This window comes from Glycine soja, chromosome 19 (genome assembly GCF_004193775.1).
Source record: "Glycine soja cultivar W05 chromosome 19, ASM419377v2, whole genome shotgun sequence".
NCBI classification, from domain to species: Eukaryota; Viridiplantae; Streptophyta; class Magnoliopsida; order Fabales; family Fabaceae; genus Glycine; species Glycine soja.
In genome coordinates this window covers 17,030,187-17,050,417 of record NC_041020.1, presented here as the reverse complement: position 1 = coordinate 17,050,417, position 20,231 = coordinate 17,030,187, and the positions used below count along the sequence as shown (strand labels likewise).

At 37.8% G+C, this 20,231-nt stretch overlaps 1 protein-coding gene across 1 annotated transcript; it reads left to right on the top strand.

The window, feature by feature from the left end:
- The first annotated feature begins 19,289 nt into the window (after positions 1-19,289).
- LOC114398632 lies at positions 19,290-19,901 on the top strand. The gene is made up of 2 exons (XM_028360807.1): positions 19,290-19,371; positions 19,459-19,901. Exons 1-2 carry the CDS (start codon positions 19,290-19,292, stop codon positions 19,899-19,901), a joined length of 525 nt encoding a protein of 174 aa, XP_028216608.1.
- The last annotated feature ends 330 nt before the right edge of the window (positions 19,902-20,231 follow it).

Genomic DNA, 20,231 nt, shown 5'->3' with positions numbered 1-20,231 from the left:
TTCAGGTTTGGGTGGACTTCTTTCTCTCTTAAATTTCGTGGGTATGGGGTTTTGGGAGATATGATGGGTGGTTTTGTTAGTTTTCTGCTGTGTGACGTTTATTTGTGAAGGAACTTGTTGAAATTGCCATGTTTGGATGAGTTAGACATACCCATTCTGTTTTAGGGTTTTTGTGATGATGTTTGTGGTGTTTATATGCTGAATTGCCTATGGAAAACTGTTAGAGATGAAATGTAGAGTTAACCTAGGGTTGGAAAGTGAGAATGTGGTGTTATGAGTGGAAAAAGAGTGAGGCTTTGAGAGTTGGAAGGTTAAGTCTGAATTCTGTGGTAAATGGAGGTTAAAATGATTTAATCCTAGCTTGAAATGTCATTTAGGACATGTGAGAAAGGTTAGGCTGTGCTAGAGGGAGAAACAAATGACCAAAGTGAACAAAGAGCCATTTCTAGGGCAAAATTGGGTGTTGAAGAGTCAAATTTTGATTCGGTGGAATATTAGGTGTAAATTCAGTTTGAGCAAGTTTAGATTGATGTTATGGACTTGTGTGAGGTAAGAGTTTGCTTCAAATTTACCTCATTCTAAATTTCACTTTTCAAACCTAGAAAACCCATTGAATTGAGGGGTTTTGGACACCTAGATTTTGTGTTGCTGTGGTTTGAAGCTGGGCTTTGGTTTAGGCATGTTTGATACATGATTTGGGACTTGTAGGAATTGATTTGGGCAAGATTGGATGAGAGGAAGTGTGATTTTCGAAATCTGCACTTATGCAGAATTTTTGCTGTGAAATTGTGCAGCAGAATTTTGCACAAGTGTAGAGAAAATGCTTGTGTGTGGTTGGCTGTGGAAAGTCTAGTGCAGAATGAGTTCTGGATGTTTTCCAGTAGATCCCAACGGTCAAAATGTAGGCTTATGCACTAGAGACTTCCAGTAAAATTTTGGAGTCGATCCAACGGTTAACGAATTGGATCGAAGGAATTGTTACTGGGGTCTCTAAGTGAGAAAAGCTGTGATTTTGGTTGATGTGTTGAGCAGAGTTTTCTGCCTTTGCTCTGTTTTGCTTGGCTGTGATAGCTTGTGCTGTTTGAATTTTGTTTTGCTTGGATGTTGTGGAAGCTTGGGAGGATTGATGGGGACCCGATATTGAGAGAAACGAGGATATGGGCTACGTGGGAGTACGTGAGCTCAGTTGGAGGTGGGCAACAGGGGATGGTGGGTTTATGCGCGCATTGTGGATGTGGAAAACTTGTTGTGCACCATCGCCCGACCGCCACCTAGTACCACATGTGATGGGTACCCCATAATCCTACAAGCTTGAGATGAGGAAGTGTTGAAGGGTGAAACTTCCTGCTTTTATTGTTGACCACAGAGTGGTACCTGGAGATATGTCGTGGGGGTCAGGAGACCTTGGGGACGTCAGGTGGGGTGCTATTGCCCAAAACCAAGCTTGACCAATCCCGACCCAACCCGGGCATAGTCGGTCAGTGAGAACCTGTGATGTACCTAAGCAGGCGAGCTCCTGGCAGTCAACAGATAAAAGGAAAACAAGACCACAAAGCAAGGAGGCTTGTGGTGGCTGGCCAGCTGCGAATTTTGTGTAATATGTGGATTGTGGCCTCTGGTAATCGATTACCAAGGGTGGGTAATCGATTACAAGGCTTAAAATTGAAGACAGGAGGCTAAGATGGTCTCTGGTAATCGATTACCAAGGGGTGTAATCGATTACCAGGCTTGAAAACGAAGTCAGGAAACTTAGGGAGCCTCTAGTAATCGATTACCAGACTGTGTAATCGATTACACAGAGGAATGGGTCATTGGTAATCGATTACCAGGCATGTGTAATCGATTACACAGTGCATTATTGCATATTTCATGTCCTGAGGCTGTGTAATTCAAGTTTAGCCTCTGGTAATCGATTACCAAGGCTGTGTAATCGATTACCAGAGATGAAAAGCCTTAAAATACCCCTTTTACTTGCATGTAGTGGTTATGAGACAAATTATGTGTAGCGCAGTTAGATTCTTGTGAAAGAGTCTACCCCTTTCTCTTCTTTCTTGTAGATCGTGATGGCGGCGCAGCTAATCCGTGATCGAGTAGAAATGGAGTGCCTAGAGGGAGCTTGGGAGACCCTCGAAGGCAACACGAGGTGCCGATTTCGGGGCACCATTCGATTCACGGCTACTTCTTTGGTGCATCCAGATGAACCTGCACGGACGCTTCAGCGCACGGTGGAGTGGACAGCTCCTTGGATTAGTTTTGTATACTTTTGAGGGTGGGTGTATCTAGGACTGACTGTTAGGTTTACTCTTTTGCTTTTGTATGGGTAGACCTGATGTATAGGCATTTGATTATTGTATACTTGTGGCTGAAGCCACCACTATGGATACCTTTGCTCTGGATGATACTATATATTTTGTAAAACTCCCATATTTTGGACAGCTTTAAATGATGAATGCATTTATAATCGATCTTGTTATTTGAAAAGAAAGCATTAGCAACTTTATTTGTAAAAGAGTTTATCGACCGTATTTTATTCTTTTATTTTCATGTGACGACCTAAAGTAATGGCTGGTACATTCTTCCTTTTGAAACAGCAAAATAGTTTAGAGATTATGAGCGGTAAGAAAGAAATGACTCCGAATAGAGTTGTGAACTGGCCATTCAGGACTTTATAGTGAGGATTTTCCTTCTAAACCTAGTTATGGTGAAAAGAGAAAGAAATGAAAAAGAAAAAGAAAAAAAAAATTACCATGGTTTTTGTTATTTAAATTATTACTGTTAAACCAGTCATTAATTTAGGGACGCCACACTCCCCACTCTCTCTTTCTCTCCCTCTTTCTTTTCCTCCATTCAAGCATCCTCTCCAAGCTTCTTATCCAAGGCTCATCTTGGTGGTGAAGCTCCTTCTTCCATGGCTTATTCCCTAGTGGATGGCGCCTCCTCTCACCTATTCTCCTTTGTCTTCCGCTGCATCTCCATGGTGGAAAATCACCATTGAAGGACCTCATTGAAGCTCAAAGATCCAGCCTCCATAGAAGCCCCACAAGCAAGCTTCCATCACAACGTCGGTTCTGCGACATCGTGAAAGCATTTGGTTCTACGACGAAGGTTCACAGGACCGTCTTAGAATGACCTACATTCTAAGACAGTCACCAAGACAAACCCGTCTTAGAATGTATGACATTCTAAGATTGTCTACACACGGAGACCGTCTTAGAATGTCATACATTCTAAGATGGGTTTGTCTTGGTGACCATCTTAGAATGTATGCCATTCTAAGACGGTCTTGGCGCTAGAACTGTCTTAGAATGGCCTACATTCTAAGACGGTTACCAATAGAATCGACTTAGAAAGTGATATTTTTTTAAAATACCATTTGTTTTGGTTGCCACCTATATACAATATAATCATTTAGGCCAGTACGCTTTGATTATAACACAATAATGGCCTATTCTTGGAACATTTTGTAGCTGTCATATAAAAGAAAACCAAACATTAGTTAAAGTATATACCTAGCTAGGCTAAGCATTACTTTGCTCAAGAAATTAATAAAAATGAAGGGTCATAGATATCAGTTCCGCAAAGCAAAGAATAAAAGCTTCTAGAACTCAAATAATACCAAAATATAAAGTTGTCTTAGCAATCGTAAACACAAATACATAGTGGTCATAAAAGCTTATCAAATCATAAAGTGATAAGGAGGTGATAACTTCATATATATAATTAGCATATTAAATGTTGATAACCGTGGCATGTTATTCAAAAGTTGAATAAATAGTGCTTACAATAGGATGACCATCATGATGTACAATAAACAAACTATAGCACATAGCTAGTGAGCTAAAAGCAACTATAGTGGCGTGGTGACCCGATTGCACCTTATACGTTTAGAACTAGATTATTTTCCTTGGTGAGGGTGTAGTTAATTTTCAACTAATGGAGCAAAGCTACTGCTACTTCTTTTGTCTAAGTTGATGCTACTTCTTTTGGGGCTTGTACCAAAGCTAGCCACACTTAATGCACTCACATTTAATTTCTACTTGAATATGTATTTCTTAGCTTAAAATAGATCAAAGAACAAAAATGGAGCAAAGCATGAGGTTGATGCAAGCTAATAACTCCACTATGTGTGAATATCAAAGAACGAACATAGAATGAAATCATGAAAAACATAATTGATTATTTAATGACTACTTGTCTAACAATCTAGAATACACAAAGGAGCAATTCTAGCAATGATTACGAAAGAGAAGACATATGCTCCTTTGCATTGTACAAGTCCAATAAAGAACCAAATAGATTTCCATAAGTCATACCATCTCCAGTAATAATGTATCAAAATCGTGGGTTTAATTTTCTGACTCGTTGATGTGCCATTATTTTCACCTATTTCTTAACCCTTTTTCCACCATTTTAATTACTGATTAGTCTTAATTGTCAAATTAATTATTCAGTTTTTTCATTTGGGCCTACTGGATTAATTTTGTGTTTTAAATTTAATTTCAGGAGAATTATAAGCAATTGGGCTTGAATCTAGAATTGGGCTTGGGCTTGAATCCAGAATTGGGCTTGGACTCGAAGAGAGCAGACTATTTTATTCTACCAAATTTTATCTTATCTAGATTTTATCTTATCTATATATTATTTAGATTTGATCTCATCTAGATATTATTTCATCTATATCTTATCTTATCTAGATTTTATTTTATTTATGGGCTTGGATTTAAAACAGATTTGTAAGCTTTGGGGCTAAAAACTATATAACAGCACCAAGGTTCTAGTTTAGGTTCTCTTCTCTCTTCTCTCTCTCTCTCTTTTTCATTTTAGTTTTAGAGTGCTACTCTCAATTCATTTTAGTCTCTTTTTCGTTTTGGAAGAATAATTCTAGTTTTCTTGGTTCTCTATTCATTAATAGAAGGCTAAGTCTCCAACGTTGTTTTCTCTTGAGGATCAAGCATAGTTCTCTTTGAGGTTCTATTATTACTATTAAATTCTGATCAGTTTTTCCTTTTCACCAATTACTCTATATTTGTTGCTACTAATCCATGCATGCTTTGTGCTCGATTAATTGTCTTTGTGCTTAATTTACGTTCATGCTTAATGATCATTCATGATTAATTGGTGTATGTGTTGCTTAATCACATAATGAATGTCTTATGTTAAATTTTGCTTAGTAATTTAATTTAGGGTTGGATTAAGTGGTTGAACTGATAAAGGATAAATTCTCGTAACCTAGGATAAGGGACTTGCTTGTGAATCAAGGGGAAGCAACGCGTTTTAATTCTGATATTTTCTAATTCAAATTTATTCGCTATTTAATTTACAAAAACAAACAACCCTCCCCCCCCAATTCGTTACTATTTTCCTACTATCTGTTATGAACGTTTGGTTGACCATTCCTCGTTGGGAGACGACCTAGGATCACTTCCTAGATACTATTTTTAATGTTTATTTGATTCGGGTATGGCCTCGATCAAATTTGGCGCCGTTGCCAGGGAGCAGTGTCCAAAGGTTTATAATAGCTAGTGATTTGTGTTTTATGTTTAGTTGTTTTAAGTTTTCGTGTTGTGTTTGTGTGTTTAGTGTCTTGTTATTTTGTTTAGTGTGGTGTTTTGCTTTAGTTTTTCTGTCAGCGCTTCCCCTGTTTCAGTTTTGGTGTTTTGCTGTGAATAGTGCTTTGCGACGGATTTAGCGACCACTTTTGCTGACCTAGGAAACAAAGCAGTAGTGCAAATCCATTAGCGATTGAATTAGTGACTGCTGTTGACAATTTAATTGACGATTTTTGTTTTGATAGTTAGGGTTGTTATTTTTGGCTGAATTTTGGTGTGGTTGGTTCTTTTGACTCATATTTTGTGTGAAAAATACCAGGAACACTTGTTGTGGCCAGATTTGAGAGATTCAAAAAAAATTTGAGAACTTGTGTTCACCAAAACTTCAAACGGCTATAACTTTTGCTCCGGGTATCAGAATGACTATTATTATATATGTATTTGGGGTAGAAAAAAAATTTCCCAAACCGTGGCAGCCGGACAAAGGCCAGCTAAGGTCTCTAACTAGCCATAATCTCCTGTTTACTAGTTTTTTTTTATTTTTCAAGTTTTATTGTTTTATTTTTCTAAACTTTCCTTAGGTAGTTTCCATAGTTAGACTTTGAATTTTTGCCTAAAAATTTTGGTGCTATCTTTTCATGATTTTAGGGTGTTGCTCACAAAATTTCAAGTCATTTGGATATCAATGGAGGGTAGCTGTAGTTCAAACCTACACTGTTACTTGCATGAGAAGGCAACTAGTTGTGCATGCTAAATGTAGTGTATGACTAGAGGCAATCCATCTGACTTACAACCCCTTGATCCTGAGATAGATAGGACATTTCATAGATTAGTTAGGCATCATTTTATACCTTTTGAGAATCCTGAGCATTCTGTGGCTGGTGAGTCTGTGCATTCTGTTATTGGTGATTTTGAACATCCTAATTTTGAGCATTACAATTTTGAACATTCTCATTTTGAACATTCTGAGAACATGGCACAACCTCCACCCCGTGAGAGGACTCTAAGGGAAATGGCTGCACCTAATTTCACCAACGAAAGCGTGTGCATCCAATACCTTGAAGAGGATGTCCCATATGTTCTTAAAACTGGACTGATCCATTTGCTTCCAAAGTTTCATGGCCTTGCAGGTGAAGACACGCACAAACATCTGAAAGAATTCCATATTGTCTATTCCAGGACCACGGCCATCAGAAAGGATATTTCAGGCATTAGGCAACTCAGTGGAGAGAGCCTATATGAATACTGGGAGAGATTTAAAAAACTATGTGCTAGTTGCCCTCACCACCAGATTTCTGAGCAACTTCTTCTCCAATATTTTTATGAAGGACTCAGTAACATGGAGAGAAGAATGATAGATGTTGCCAGTGGTGGAGCCCTTGGAGACATGACCCCTGCTGAAGCCAGAAATTTAATTGAGAAGATGGCTTCAAACTCCCAACAATTTAGTGCCAGAAATGATGTTATTGTCATTAGAGGAGTGCATGAAGTAGCCACGAATTCATCTTCATCAGCTGAGACTAAGAAGCTTGAAGGTAAACTAGATGCCTTGGTTAACCTGGTAACCTAACTGGCCATGAATCAAAAATCAACACCTGTCGCCAGACTCTGTGGTTTATGCTCCTCTGCCGACCACCACACAGACCTTTGCCCTTGTGTGCAGCAATCTGAAGCAATTGAACAGCCTGAAGCTTATGCTGCAAACATCTACAATAGACCTCCTCCACCTCAGCAGCAAAATCAGCCACAACAGAACAATTATGACCTCTCTAGCAATAGGTACAATCCCGAGTGGAGGAATCATCCCAACCTTAGATGGTCTAATCCTTCAAAACAGCCGCAGCAAATACAACAGCCTTATTTTCAGAATGCTGCTGGCCCAAGCAGACCATACATTACTCCACCAATCCAACAACAGCAACAGCCCCAGAAATAGAAGACAGTTGAGGCTCCTCCGCAACCTTCCCTTGAAGAACTTGTGAGGCAAATGACTATGCAAAACATGCAGTTTCAACAAGAGACCAGAGCCTCCATTCAGAGCTTAACTAATCAGATGAGACAATTGGCTACACAGTTAAATCAACAACAGTCCCAGAATTCTGACATATTACCTTCTCAATCTATCCAGAATCCCAAAAATGTGAGTGCCATTACATTGAGATCGGGAAAGCAGTGTCAAGGGCCTCAAGCAACAACATCTTCCTCATCCGCAAATGAACCTGCCCAACCTCACTCTACTCCAGAAAAAGATGATGACAAAAATTTAAAGAGTAAGTTACCTAACAATTTCTATGCAGGTGAATCTTCCACTAGTAATTCTAATTTACAGAAGCAGCATATCCCTCTTCCATTCCCTCCAAGAGCAATCTCCAACAAAAAAATGGAACAGGCAGAGAAGGAGATATTGGAAACATTTAGAAAAGTAGAGGTAAACATACCTCTGTTGGATGCAATAAAGCAAATTCCAAGATATGCTAAATTCTTGAAAGAGTTGTGCACTCATAAGCGAAAGCTTAAAGGAAGTGAAAGAATTAGTATGGGTAGAAATGTCTCCGCATTGATTAGTAAATTTGTTCCCCATATCCCTGAAAAATGTAAAGATCCAGGTACATTCAGCATACCTTGTATTATAGGGAACAATAAGTTTGACAATGCCATGCTAGATTTAGGAGCTTCTGTTAGTGTTATGCCTCTGTCTATTTTTAATTCTTTATCTCTTGGTCCTTTGTAGTCAACTGATGTGGTAATTCATTTAGCTAATAGAAGTGTTGCCTATCCTGCTGGTTTCATAGAGGATGTCTTAGTTAGAGTTGGTGAACTGATTTTCCTTATTGATTTTTATATTTTGAATATGGAGGAGGGATTTTCTCAAGGATCAGTTCCCATTATTCTAGGCAGACCTTTTATGAAAACTGCTAGAACTAAGATACATGTATATGCAGGCACACTATCTATGGAGTTTGGTGATATAACTGTTCATTTTAATATTCTCGATGCTATGAAACACCCATCTGAATATCTTTCTGTATTCCGTGCTGAAATAATTGACTATATTGTTGATGAATACATGATTGATCTTCATTCTAATCTGCATTTTTGTCACTCTTCATGCATTGAATCTGAATTTGTATTTCATCATATGTCTGAATTTGATCCTGAGAGTGAATCTGAATTTGATATTGATTACATGTCTGGTGATGTTTTACCTCTTGAAATTGATTTTCTAGAGTCAGATAGAACTAACCATGCTTCAGGAAGTTCATATACCTCTGACTTTCTTTATGAGGTACAGGCTGAGAAACCATCTCTTTCTACCACTATCCAGCCGCCCACACCAGAATTGAAGCCTCTGCCATCAAATTTAAAATATGCTTACTTGGATGATAGAAAAAGTTTTCCAGTAATTATATCTGCCTCCCTTGCTGATGAGCAAGAGGAGAAGCTGTTATTAGTTCTCAAGAAGCATAAGAAGGCTATAGGCTGGACCCTGGTAGACATTCCTGGTATTAGCCCATCCACATGTATGCATCATATAAATTTAGAGGATGGGGCTAAACCAGCAAAACAGCCATAGAGAAGACTCAACCCGGTGATTCTTGATGTAGTGAAGAAGGAGGTAACCAAGCTTTTGCAAGCTAGAATCATTTATCCTATCTCCGATAGCCAATGGGTGAGTCCCGTTCAGGTAGTCCCGAAGAAAACCGGCCTCGCCGTGATCAAAAATGAGAAGGAGGAGTTGATTCCTACTCGGGTGTTGAACAGTTGGAGAGTCTGCATTGACTATAGGAGGCAGAACCAGGTTACCAAAAAGGACCATTTTCCCCTGCCATTCATTGACCAGATGCTTGAACGCCTGGTAGGTAAATCTCACTACTGTTTCCTTGATGGTTTTTCTGGTTATATGCAAATCACTATTGCTCCTAAGGATCAGGAAAAGACCACATTCACCTGGCCCTTCAGCACTTTTGCCTATAGGAGGATGCCTTTCGGCCTGTGCAATGCCCCTGGTACCTTCCAGCGGTGCATGATCAATATTTTTAGTGATTTTTTAGAAAATTTCCTAGAGGTGTTTATGGATGATTTCATTGTATATGGATCGTCTTTTGATATTTGTTTGGATAGTCTGGAAAAGGTTTTTGAATAGATGCACTGAAACTAACCTTGTTCTAAATTTTGAAAAATGTCATTTTATGGTTAAGCAAGCTATAGTTTTAGGCCACATTATTTCCAATAAAGGCATTGAAGTAGATCCTGCAAAAATTTATGTTATTTCACAATTGCCTTACCCCTCTTGCGTGCGAGAGGTGCGATCTTTTCTTGGTCATGTCGGATTCTACAGGCACTTTATAAGAGTTTTTAGCAAAGTAGCCCTTCCACTATCAAACTTGTTGCAAAAGGAGGTGGAGTTTGACTTTAATGATAAATGCAAAGAGGCTTTTGATTGCCTCAAAAGAGCACTGACTACCACCCCCATCATCCAGGCACCCGATTGGACAGCCCCTTTTGAGCTTATGTGTGATGCATCAAATTATGCATTGGGGGCTGTCCTTGCTCATAAAATTGATAAATTTCCCAGGGTGATATATTATGCTTCTAGGACTTTAGATGCTGCCCAAGCGAATTATACTACTACTAAGAAAGAGCTACTAGTCATAGTTTTTGCTCTTGAAAAATTTCGTTCTTATTTGCTTGGTACTCGCATTATTGTTTATACTGACCATGCAGCTCTAAAGTACTTGTTGAAGAAGGTTGATTCAAAGCCTAGGTTGATCTGATGGATGCTCTGGCTCCAAGAGTTTGACTTGGAGATCCGTGATAGGAGCGGAGCATAAAATTTAGTTGTTGATCATTTGAGTCGGATCGAACGTGTGTCTGATGAGGATTCACCCATTCGGGATGATTTCCCGGATGATCATTTATATATATTGTATAGTATTTCTAATTCTTTTTCAACTCCCTGGTTTGCTAACATTGTAAATTATTTAGTTTCATTTGTTTTTCCTCCCTTAGCATCTAAGGCTCAAAAAGATAAAATTAAAAGTGATCAGGTTATTAGACGATGCATTACAGATCATGAGACTGACTCAGTCCTGCAGTTCTGTCATTCTTCCGCACCGGGAGGTCATCTGGGTGTTCAAAGGACAACTCACAAAGTGCTTGACTGTAGCTTTTATTGGCCCACCATCTTTAAAGATGCGTGGAAGATTTGTAGCACTTGTGAGCAGTGTCAGAGAGCTGGAAGTGCACTTACATGGCGACAACAAATGCCTCAGCAACTTATGCTATTCTGTGAGGTGTTTGATGTCTGGGGCATAGATTTCATGGGCCCTTTTCCTGTCTCTTTTGGTTATGTTTGCATTCTCCTTGCAGTTGATTATGTTTCAAAATGGGTGGAAGCCAAGCCCACTAGAACTAATAATGCTAAGGTTGTTGCAGATTTTGTCAGATCTAATTTGTTTTGCAGGTTTGGAGTACCTAAAGTAATCGTTAGTGATCAAGGAACCCATTTTTGCAACAAATCAATGCATGCCTTGCTTAAAAAGTACGGGGTTGTACACAGGGTATCCACACCATACCACCCCTAAACCATTGGACAGACAGAAATTTCTAACAGGGAGATCAAGAGAATTTTAGAGAAGATTGTGCAGCCAAGCAGGAAAGATTGGAGTACCAGGCTTGATGATGCTCTTTGGGCACATCGGACTGCCTACAAAGCACCCATAAGAATGTCTCCTTATCGGGTTGTCTTTGGAAAGGCATGTCATCTTCTAGTGGAGATTGAGCACAAAGCATATTGGGCAGTGAAGACCTGCAACTTCTCTATGGATCAAGCTAGTGAGGAAAGAAAGTTGCAACTAAGTGAGTTAGATGAGATCCACCTAGAAGCGTATGAGAATGCCAAGTTCTACAAAGAAAAGACCAAGAAGTTCCATGATAGCATGATAATTAAGAAGGACTTCATGGTTGGGCAAAAAGTGTTATTATATAATTCTAGGCTTGGACTCATGAGTAGTAACTTGAGGTCTAAGTGGATTGGTCCTTTTGTTGTTACTAATGTTTTTCCTTATGGTACAGTTGAGATCAAAAGTGACTCCACAAACAAGAGCTTCAAGGTCAATGGACACCGACTTAAGCCATTCCTCACAAACCCTTCTTTAGTGGACGTATTGGTGGAAAAGACTTCCTTACTCCACCCTACTCTTCCTCCACCATGACTTAGGGAGTTTTTTTCTTTTCCTATCTCCTTCTTTACTTTTATTACATTTGTCCGATTCTATTTGATGGTTTAATTGCTTTTAATCTTTTACTTGTGCTACATTGAGGACAATGTGTTGTTTATGTATGGGGGGAGTGTTCTTTGGTTTTGCTAGTTTTGTTAATTTTGTTAGTTGTGTTAAATTTGTTAATTTTGTTAGTATTGTTGGGTTTCTAGTTTAATATTTTAGGTCAATTCCGTTTGCAATGTACAACTTTTCATATTTTTCTTTGAATTATAGGCTATGTTCAAGTAAGGGTTAATTGTTTTGAAAATAAAAGTCGCTTAACATTTTGTGATTTGATGTCCTTGTTTTTCCTCTACATGTCATGATAGTTTTGAAAGCTCAATTTGGAAGTGATAAGTTTACCTTTGTGAGAATTTGAGCCATCATCATAATCATTTGGTGCGTTTTGCCCCATTGATTGCTTGCACAATAGCCTTGGCTTGATTCTTGTTGATGCTTCCTAATTCACATGCATATTTGGAAATGATTTAGGCAATTTTGTTCTTATAAGCCTCTAGCCAAATGGACTTACCTTGAATTAATCCCTTTGATAGCCCTTTGAGCCTATGTTTCCCTTTCTTTGTTTTGAAGCTCATTACAAGCCTTAAGTGAAAAACCATGATCTCACCTTCACCTTAAGGAATTTTGGAGCTTTGGAATTGTTTTAGGAATAAGTGTGGGGGGTTTTGTTGGATAACATATTTCGTTGGCTATGCTTCATGATGTATTTTGGGCCATACTTGATGTACATTGTATACTGGTTAAATGTTGGACATGCTGAATGATATGCTATTTCTCAAATGCTACAGTTAAAAAAAAAACAAAAAAAAAATTAGTTGAATCAATTCGAAAAAAAGAAAAAGAAAAGCAATAAAGTTGAGTGAATAAGATCTTAAATTGAAAAAGAATGATGAGACTCTTGGCTCTACTCTTTGCATTTAAATTTTATCTTTAGGTTTTCTTATTTTTTTTTAATATGCACTTATTCCCCATTGCTCCTCTATTCCTTTGGGATTTAGCTACTTATTCCATATTTTTTCCTACCTTGTCCTTGGCCCCATTACAACCTTAAAAGACCTTTTGATCCTCATGTGCTTGTGTTTATGGGTTGATTGTCAATTTTAGAATCTTGCCAAGTTTATGTGGTGTTGGTTTTCATGGGTGCTTTGAGGATAAATAGTAGCCTAGACACTTGAGAGATAGAGTGTATATCTTGTGAGGCTTTATCACTTTTCATTCTTGAGCTGATTAACTATTTTGCCATGATTGGGTTGTTTGAATGATTTTCACGAATGTCTTGACTCTTTGGATCTCTTCATGTTAGATGTTACCCATTCCTTTCATTCCTTGATGTTCATTGAGAAATACGTAAATGTTTTTGTTTGTCTCTCTTTGATATCTTTGGATTTTGTTCTTTGTTTCATTTTGCCCAGGAGTGCAAAAGGCTAAGTATGGGGGGTTTTGATGTGCCATTATTTTCTCCTATTTCTTAACCCTTTTTGCACCATTTTAATTACTGATATGTCTTAATTGTCAAATTGATTATGCAGTTTTATCATTTGGGCCTACTAGATTAATTTTGTGTTTTTAATTTAATTTCAGGAGAATTATAAGCAATTGGGCTTGAATCCAGAATTGGGCTTGGACTTGAAGCGAGTAGACTATTTTATTCTACCAAATTTTATCTTATCTGGATTTTATCTTATCTAGATTTTATTTTATTTATGGGCTTGGATTTAAAACAGATTTGTAAGCTTTGGGGATGAAAACTATATAACAGCACCAAGGTTCTAGTTTAGGTTATCTTCTCTCTCACTCTCTCTCTCTCTCTCTCTTTTTCGTTTTAGTTTTAGAGTGCTACTCTCAATTCGTTTTAGTCTCTTTTTCGTTTTGGAAGAATAATTCTAGTTTTCTTGGTTCTCTATTGATTAATGGAAGGCTAAGTCTCCAGCATTGTTTTCTCTTGAGGATCAAGCACAGTTCTCTTTGAGGTTCTATTATTACTATTAAATTCTGATCAGTTTTTCCTCTTCACCAATTACTCTGTATTTGTTGCTATTAATCCATGCATGCTTAGTGCTTGATTAATTGTCTCTGTGCTTAATTTAGGTTCATGCTTAATGATCATTCATGATTAATTGGTGTATGTGTTGCTTAATCACATAATGAATGCCTTATGTTAAATTTCTCTTAGTAATTTAATTTAGGGTTGGATTAAGTGGTTGAACTGATAAAGGATAAATTCTCGTAACCTAGGATAAGGGACTTGCTTGTGAATCAAGGGGAAGCAATGTGTTTTAATTCTGATATTTTCTAATTCAAATTTATTCGCTGTTTAATTTACAAAAACAAACAACCCCCCCCCCCCAATTCGTTACTATTTTTCTACTATCTGTTATGAACGTTTGGTTGACCATTGCTCGTTGGGAGACGACCTAGGATCACTTCCTAGATACTGCATTTTTAATGTTTATTTGATTTGGGTACGGCCTCAATCACTTGTCAAAACAAAAATTATTTTCTGACTTAGAATTGTACTTGTCTTCTATTTTTTTTTTTTTAGCTAAACTACTAGGCTTCTCTCTTCACATTGTTGTATTGCCTTAGTATTAGGCCATGTGTTTGGGCCTTTATGTGCTTTGAGCCAATAGCAATTGCTTTATGCACCCCATAGAAAATAATAAAAACCCCAGATGGATTAATGTGTCCTTTATTAGTCTTATAATGTGCACCCCACTTCCTTTGGTACAAGCCATAAACCCCTTTTTTTATTTCAATAAGGAATTTATCATAAAAATATGAAAAGTAACTAAAACAGTTTTAGAGTCAAAGAAATAACTAGGAATTGGGTAGAACCTCAAACTCTTTAGGGAAAAATACAGGAAAACATCACGCGATGAGCACAACAAACAAGTTAAAACCATGTAAAAAGTATTGTTTTTGAACAATTACACTCACTATTATTACTAATACTCATGTGCATCAGGAAAACGATGGAGAGACTCACTTTTGCAGGTTTCCTCAGCCAAAAGCCTTTGATAATCGGGAACCTATTTGTCTTTGGCAGCCCTGATTTCAGTGCATAACAATGTTGATAACTTTTAAATTAAATAAATTAACACACTACCTTTATTTCATCAGCCTCATCTGCAATTGTTAAATGAACACTAAAAATAAATCCAACAAATTACTATTATTGCAATCAAAAGCGTTTCACCCAATTAAGGAAGCGTTTCATCCGACAAACTCATTTGTACAAAGAAATCAAGTATTTGGTTATTGGGTCATCGGACAAAAATGGAGGGTAACCAAGTATTGATAAAAAAAAATATCCACACTACTAAATTAAAACTCAAGTCACCATAATTGTTTACATTGTAAATAATGAAAATGTCTAGTGTCAAACAAAAATTCCATGTATGTCATCTACATTTTCCTAATTTCCATGTTTTTAATCTGCAGAAAATATGTTGCCCATTTGTTGCGAAGTGTTGTCATGGCCTCTTTGTCTAATGGTGTTCCATCACAAAACCACTGCAAAATTCAAAATATGAAAAGTAACAATTACAATTCGGTATAGTTAACAACTAAACATACCTTATTCCATTCATTCTTCAAACTGCCGCTCACTATGCACCTCATCTAATGTATTACATAATATCCACACTCATAGCCTCCGGTTTGAACATGGCTCTAAATGCAACAATACACATTTTAACTAAAGCTACAACTATGAAAGTAACACATGGCAGTAACTAGAGAGCACTTTTGAAGAAATAATGACATACCTTTGGTTCAATCCACCAAAGTACAGCTTGATCTACCTTTCCCTCCAAACTATGGGTTAATGTCTTCATTGCACTAGTTTCAAAATACTAGTAAAATATATAATATAAAAATCATTGTGTTTAACCACTACAACTGCTATACATTGTTTGACTTGAAATTCAGAAAGTAACCTGTTAACTACACCCTTGAAGTTAACATCGGGCTTTTTACGCAGAGAACATAACCAAACAACAATATTCTCTTGTGGGCACAGAACAATAAGTTGCCAATGTGCCCTAAAGACATAAAACATCAGTTCCACAAATATAATGTATTCTCTGAACATTGTTCAAAATCAAATTCACTTACTGATTCAGATAAGCTCCTAGGTACTATTGTCGTTGTGATTCCTTGACCCATGTTTCAATGTATTCTTGACATTGTTGACGTATGTCCTTTGCGTTGTGTATTGACAGAGGTTCAAGGAACCCATACAGTGATCCGTAACCTAAACTTGTGCTCCAGTCATTCATAAACCTATTTAAAACATTTGATGCCAATTTTGTTAATTGTATATTGTAAGCAACATTAATTATCAGTTAATATATAATTTGAACAGCCACTAAACCAAAGTAACTTACATTGTCCACAACTATAGTATGGTGTTAGTCGTCTTATATGACTAACTTTTGTACAGAAAACTTTTACAAAATATGTATATTTTCCCCAATTTATAGTTCTTTTCTAGGATTGTACATAAATTTTGCTTTGCTTTGATCTCTGTTAATTAGAAGCCTCTTTATATGGAATTAATGTTAAATTCTCTTCAATTTCAGGCAAAAAGGAGCAAATTTGAAGTAGTGCCAAAGTGGATGTCACGCTAAGCGAGCCCCGTGCACTTAGTGCGTATCAGCGGCAAAGCCCAGCACAAGAGTGCTTAGTGAGTCAAGGGAATATGGAAGGGCATCTGCTACACAAGCTCGCGCTTAGTGCGATATCAGCTCGCTAAGCGAGTTGTCTGCCGCTTTCCAGGTCAACGCGAGATTGGCGCTAAGCTCAAATTCACTTACTCGCGCTAAGCGCAAAAACGGCGCTAAGTGTGATGTCTAGGTTTTTGAGTCTTTTTTAAGCCTTATTTGCACATAATTGACAGAGCTTTTGGAGAAGACCATAGAGAGCCTCTAAGTGTGGACTGTAGAGAACGAAGAAGCAGAGCAAGGAGCCAAGTTCTCAACTTTTAGAGAGATTAGGGAGCTTTTGAGTGATTGTGAGGTGCCAAGAGGTGGAAGAGACATCCCCCCTTCTGTGCAAGCAAGCGATTTCTCTTGATTCCCTTTCTTTATTGTAAAAGGAGCTTCCTTGCCATGGAAGGCTAAAACCCTTAGTTGGGGATTTCTATTGAACAATAGATGTAAAACCTTTTTCATATCTAATTAAGTGTGTTTTACGTGTTCATTGCTTCTATCGGTGCTTGATTGTTGCATGCTTTTGGTCTGATCACCCATTGGTGTGTGCTATTAGGAACTTTAGCATTGGAAAATGTACTGTTTCCTTAGAACTTGATAGAGCAGGGCTAGATAATTGCATTGCTAGGGATAGGGTGCAGGGTTTTAGTTTTTATTATGTTGTGATTATAATGTTGTTTAAATTAAGCCGAGTTCAACAAGAGGGATCTGAGATGAAGTTTAGTTTAAATTAGTCTAAACTTGTGGGACATCGAGGTTTAGTACTTGCGCCTTCAGCATAGAACACAGGAACATCCTTAATTAGAGAAACATTTTTAATTGCATCAACTTGTTCAGTAGGAAGACCCAACGCCTTTAGATAATCAATTTTTTCACACTTACTTGCTCGCGTTTATTGTTTTCATTAGGATAGAATACACTTTTACTTCAATTCAAACTTATTAATTTTTGTTACAAAATGCTTGATTATTGAACACAACTTTTCTAAATGAACAAGTTCCATGTGTTCGATACTCGGATCATTCCGTTTTAATTATTTACTTGGCGACCCGGTGCACTTTTTGCTAAACCACTTCCGCGTAAAAAGAGTAATTACAAATTTTGAAAAAAAGGAACTGTGGAAGAGGGTCAACAAAGTATTTTGGTGTCGTTGCCGGGGAAAATTTTTCCATTTGGAAAGTTTAGTTTAGTTTGAAGGCATTAATTCATTATTCTTTGATTTATTAATTTTTATTTTTGTTAATATTTGTTTAGTTCAGAATTTATTTTCTTCTTGAATTGGTTAACTGTTGTTCCTGCTAGTGTTTGCATGCGTAGATCTTCTGCAGGTGAATAGGTTCCATTGGATTTAGAAATTGAAGCCACCTTTAGAAGAAACAACACAAAAAGGAAAAGAAAGCTTTTGCACGATAGAACAGTAGCATCAATCCTTAAAGAGGCTCACTTTTCTGAGTCATCATCTTCTAATTCACCTACATCCAGGGAATCTCAGACAGCAGAATTTGAAGCCGAAGTCATGGCTAAAGAGCAACCTCGACGAGTGACCTTGGAAGATTACTCAAGTACTTCAGTGCCGCAATATTTCTCAAGTGTTACGCGGCCAGAGGTTCAGGCACAAAACTTAACTTAATTGAAAATATGGCTGCCAGTGACCACGCAATTTTGTATGATAAGTTCACATTCCTACCAAGAAAGGTTTATTGGAGCTTTCATCTGAAGATGCCTTGTTGGCCCAAAATAAGTTACTATCCAAGCAACTTGAAGCTTTAACTGAAACACTAAGTAAGTTGCCAACTCAATTGCATGCAAGTCAACCTTTACCTTCATCTGTTTTGCAGGTTACAGGCTGCACACTTTGTGGTGGAGCTCATGGGTCAGCTTGTGTATTCCCACTGACGAAACATTTCATGAAGTTAATTACATGGGAAACCAGCCTAGACAAAATTTTAATGCAGGTGGATTTTCTGGATTTCAACATGGCCAATCTTACCAGCAGTAGAATCAATGGAGAACTCACCCTGGTAATCAATTCAATAAAGACCAGGGTGGGTACCTGACAGGCCACAGCAACAAGGGCCTAGCTTATCTGAGAGAACAACAAAGCTAGAAGAAACTCTTGGTCAGTTTATGCAGGTGTCATTGACCAATCATAAGAGCACAGAGTCAGCCATCGAAAATCTAGAGGTCCAGGTAGGGCAGCTAGCCATACAACTTGTAGAAAAATCTTCTAGTACTTTTGGAGCTAACATTGAGCAGAATCCTAAAAATTAATGCAAGGTTGTGATGACCCGAGGAAGGAAGGTAATCATGGAGGAGGAAAAGAATAAGGAGAAAAGGGTGGAGGATGACAAACAACAACTCGTAATTGAACCAGCACCTGAACCAGTGCAACCCTTTTGTGAACTTATAAAGGAAAAAGAAGAGGAGGAGGATGAACAGAGGAGCGAGACACCAGTAATTTTGAGTGGAAAAGGAATAAATGAAAATGAAAAAGAAAAAGAAAATGAAAATGAAAATGAAAAAATGAGAAAAATGAAAAAGAAAAAGAGAGAAAAGAAGAGAAGAGAAAAAGCAAGAGTGAGTGTGCTAGAGAGAAAAAGAAAGAAGCATCTTCAGCTGAAGGGAGAGAAGTACCATATCCTTTGATACCTTCCAAGAAAGACAAGGAACGCCATCTGGCGAGATTCCTTGATATTTTCAGGAAACTAGAAATTACTATGCCTTTTGAAGAAGCTCTACAACAAATGTCGCTCTACTCTAAATTTCTGAAGGATATGTTGACAAGGAAGGACAAATACATTCACAATGAGAATATAGTAATGGAGGGTAACTACAGTGTAGTCATTCAGAAGATCCTTCCACCAAAACATAAAGACCCTGGGAGTGTGACCATTCCTTGTTCAATTGGTGAAGTCTCGGTGGGAAAAACTCTCATTGACCCGGGAGGGAGTATCAACTTGATGCCACTCTCCATGTGTAGAAGATTGGGGGAGTTGGAAATAATTCCCACAAGAATGACTTTACAGCTAGTTGATCGCTCCATAACTAGACCTTACGGTGTTATTGAAGATGTTTTGGTTCGAATCAAACATTTCAATTTCCCAGCTGATTTTGTAGTGATGGACATAGAAGAGGACTCTAAGATTCCATTAATCTTAGGGCGCCCCTTCATGTTGACTGCAAGTTGTGTAGTAGACATGGGAAAGAAAAAGTTGGAGTTAGGCATTGGTAATCAAAAAATCAGCTTCGACTTGTTTAATGAAGAAAAACATTTGTCGGACCAAAATGTCTGCTTACAGGTGAAGGCGTTTGATGAGAAGGTTCTGAAGGAGAGAACCAAGATTGATCCAAGATAACAGAGAATTTTGCGTCAAGCTAATGACGTTAAATGAGCGCTTACTGGGAGGCAACCCAACCCTTTTTAATTTTTTTTCTTGCATTTTAGTTCAGTTAGATTGCTTGTGATTGTGTGTTTTCACCATGATTAATATTGAAAAAGGTGGTTCATAAACTTTGGTGAAGAGGTGAACAGAAAAAGAACTTAGAAAAATTTTCAGTTGTTCACTCGCTAAGTGCAATACTTGCGCTAAGCGAGCTGTTGCTCGCGCTAAGTGCTTGGACCCCTGACTAGTGGCTGGATGGTAGCGCTAAGCTCAATTACCTCTCCGGAATCTGAATTTCTCGAA

What these genes read in the sequence shown, in the direction of transcription:
- LOC114398632 (XM_028360807.1), top strand. Translation starts at nt 19,290, where the DNA reads ATGTCGCTCTACTCTAAATTTCTGAAGGATATGTTGACAAGGAAGGAC. An exon ending in TGAGAATATAGTAATGGAGG is followed by an intron (nt 19,372 to 19,458) that starts GTAACTACAGTG and finishes CAATTGGTGAAG; the next exon opens with TCTCGGTGGGAAAAACTCTC.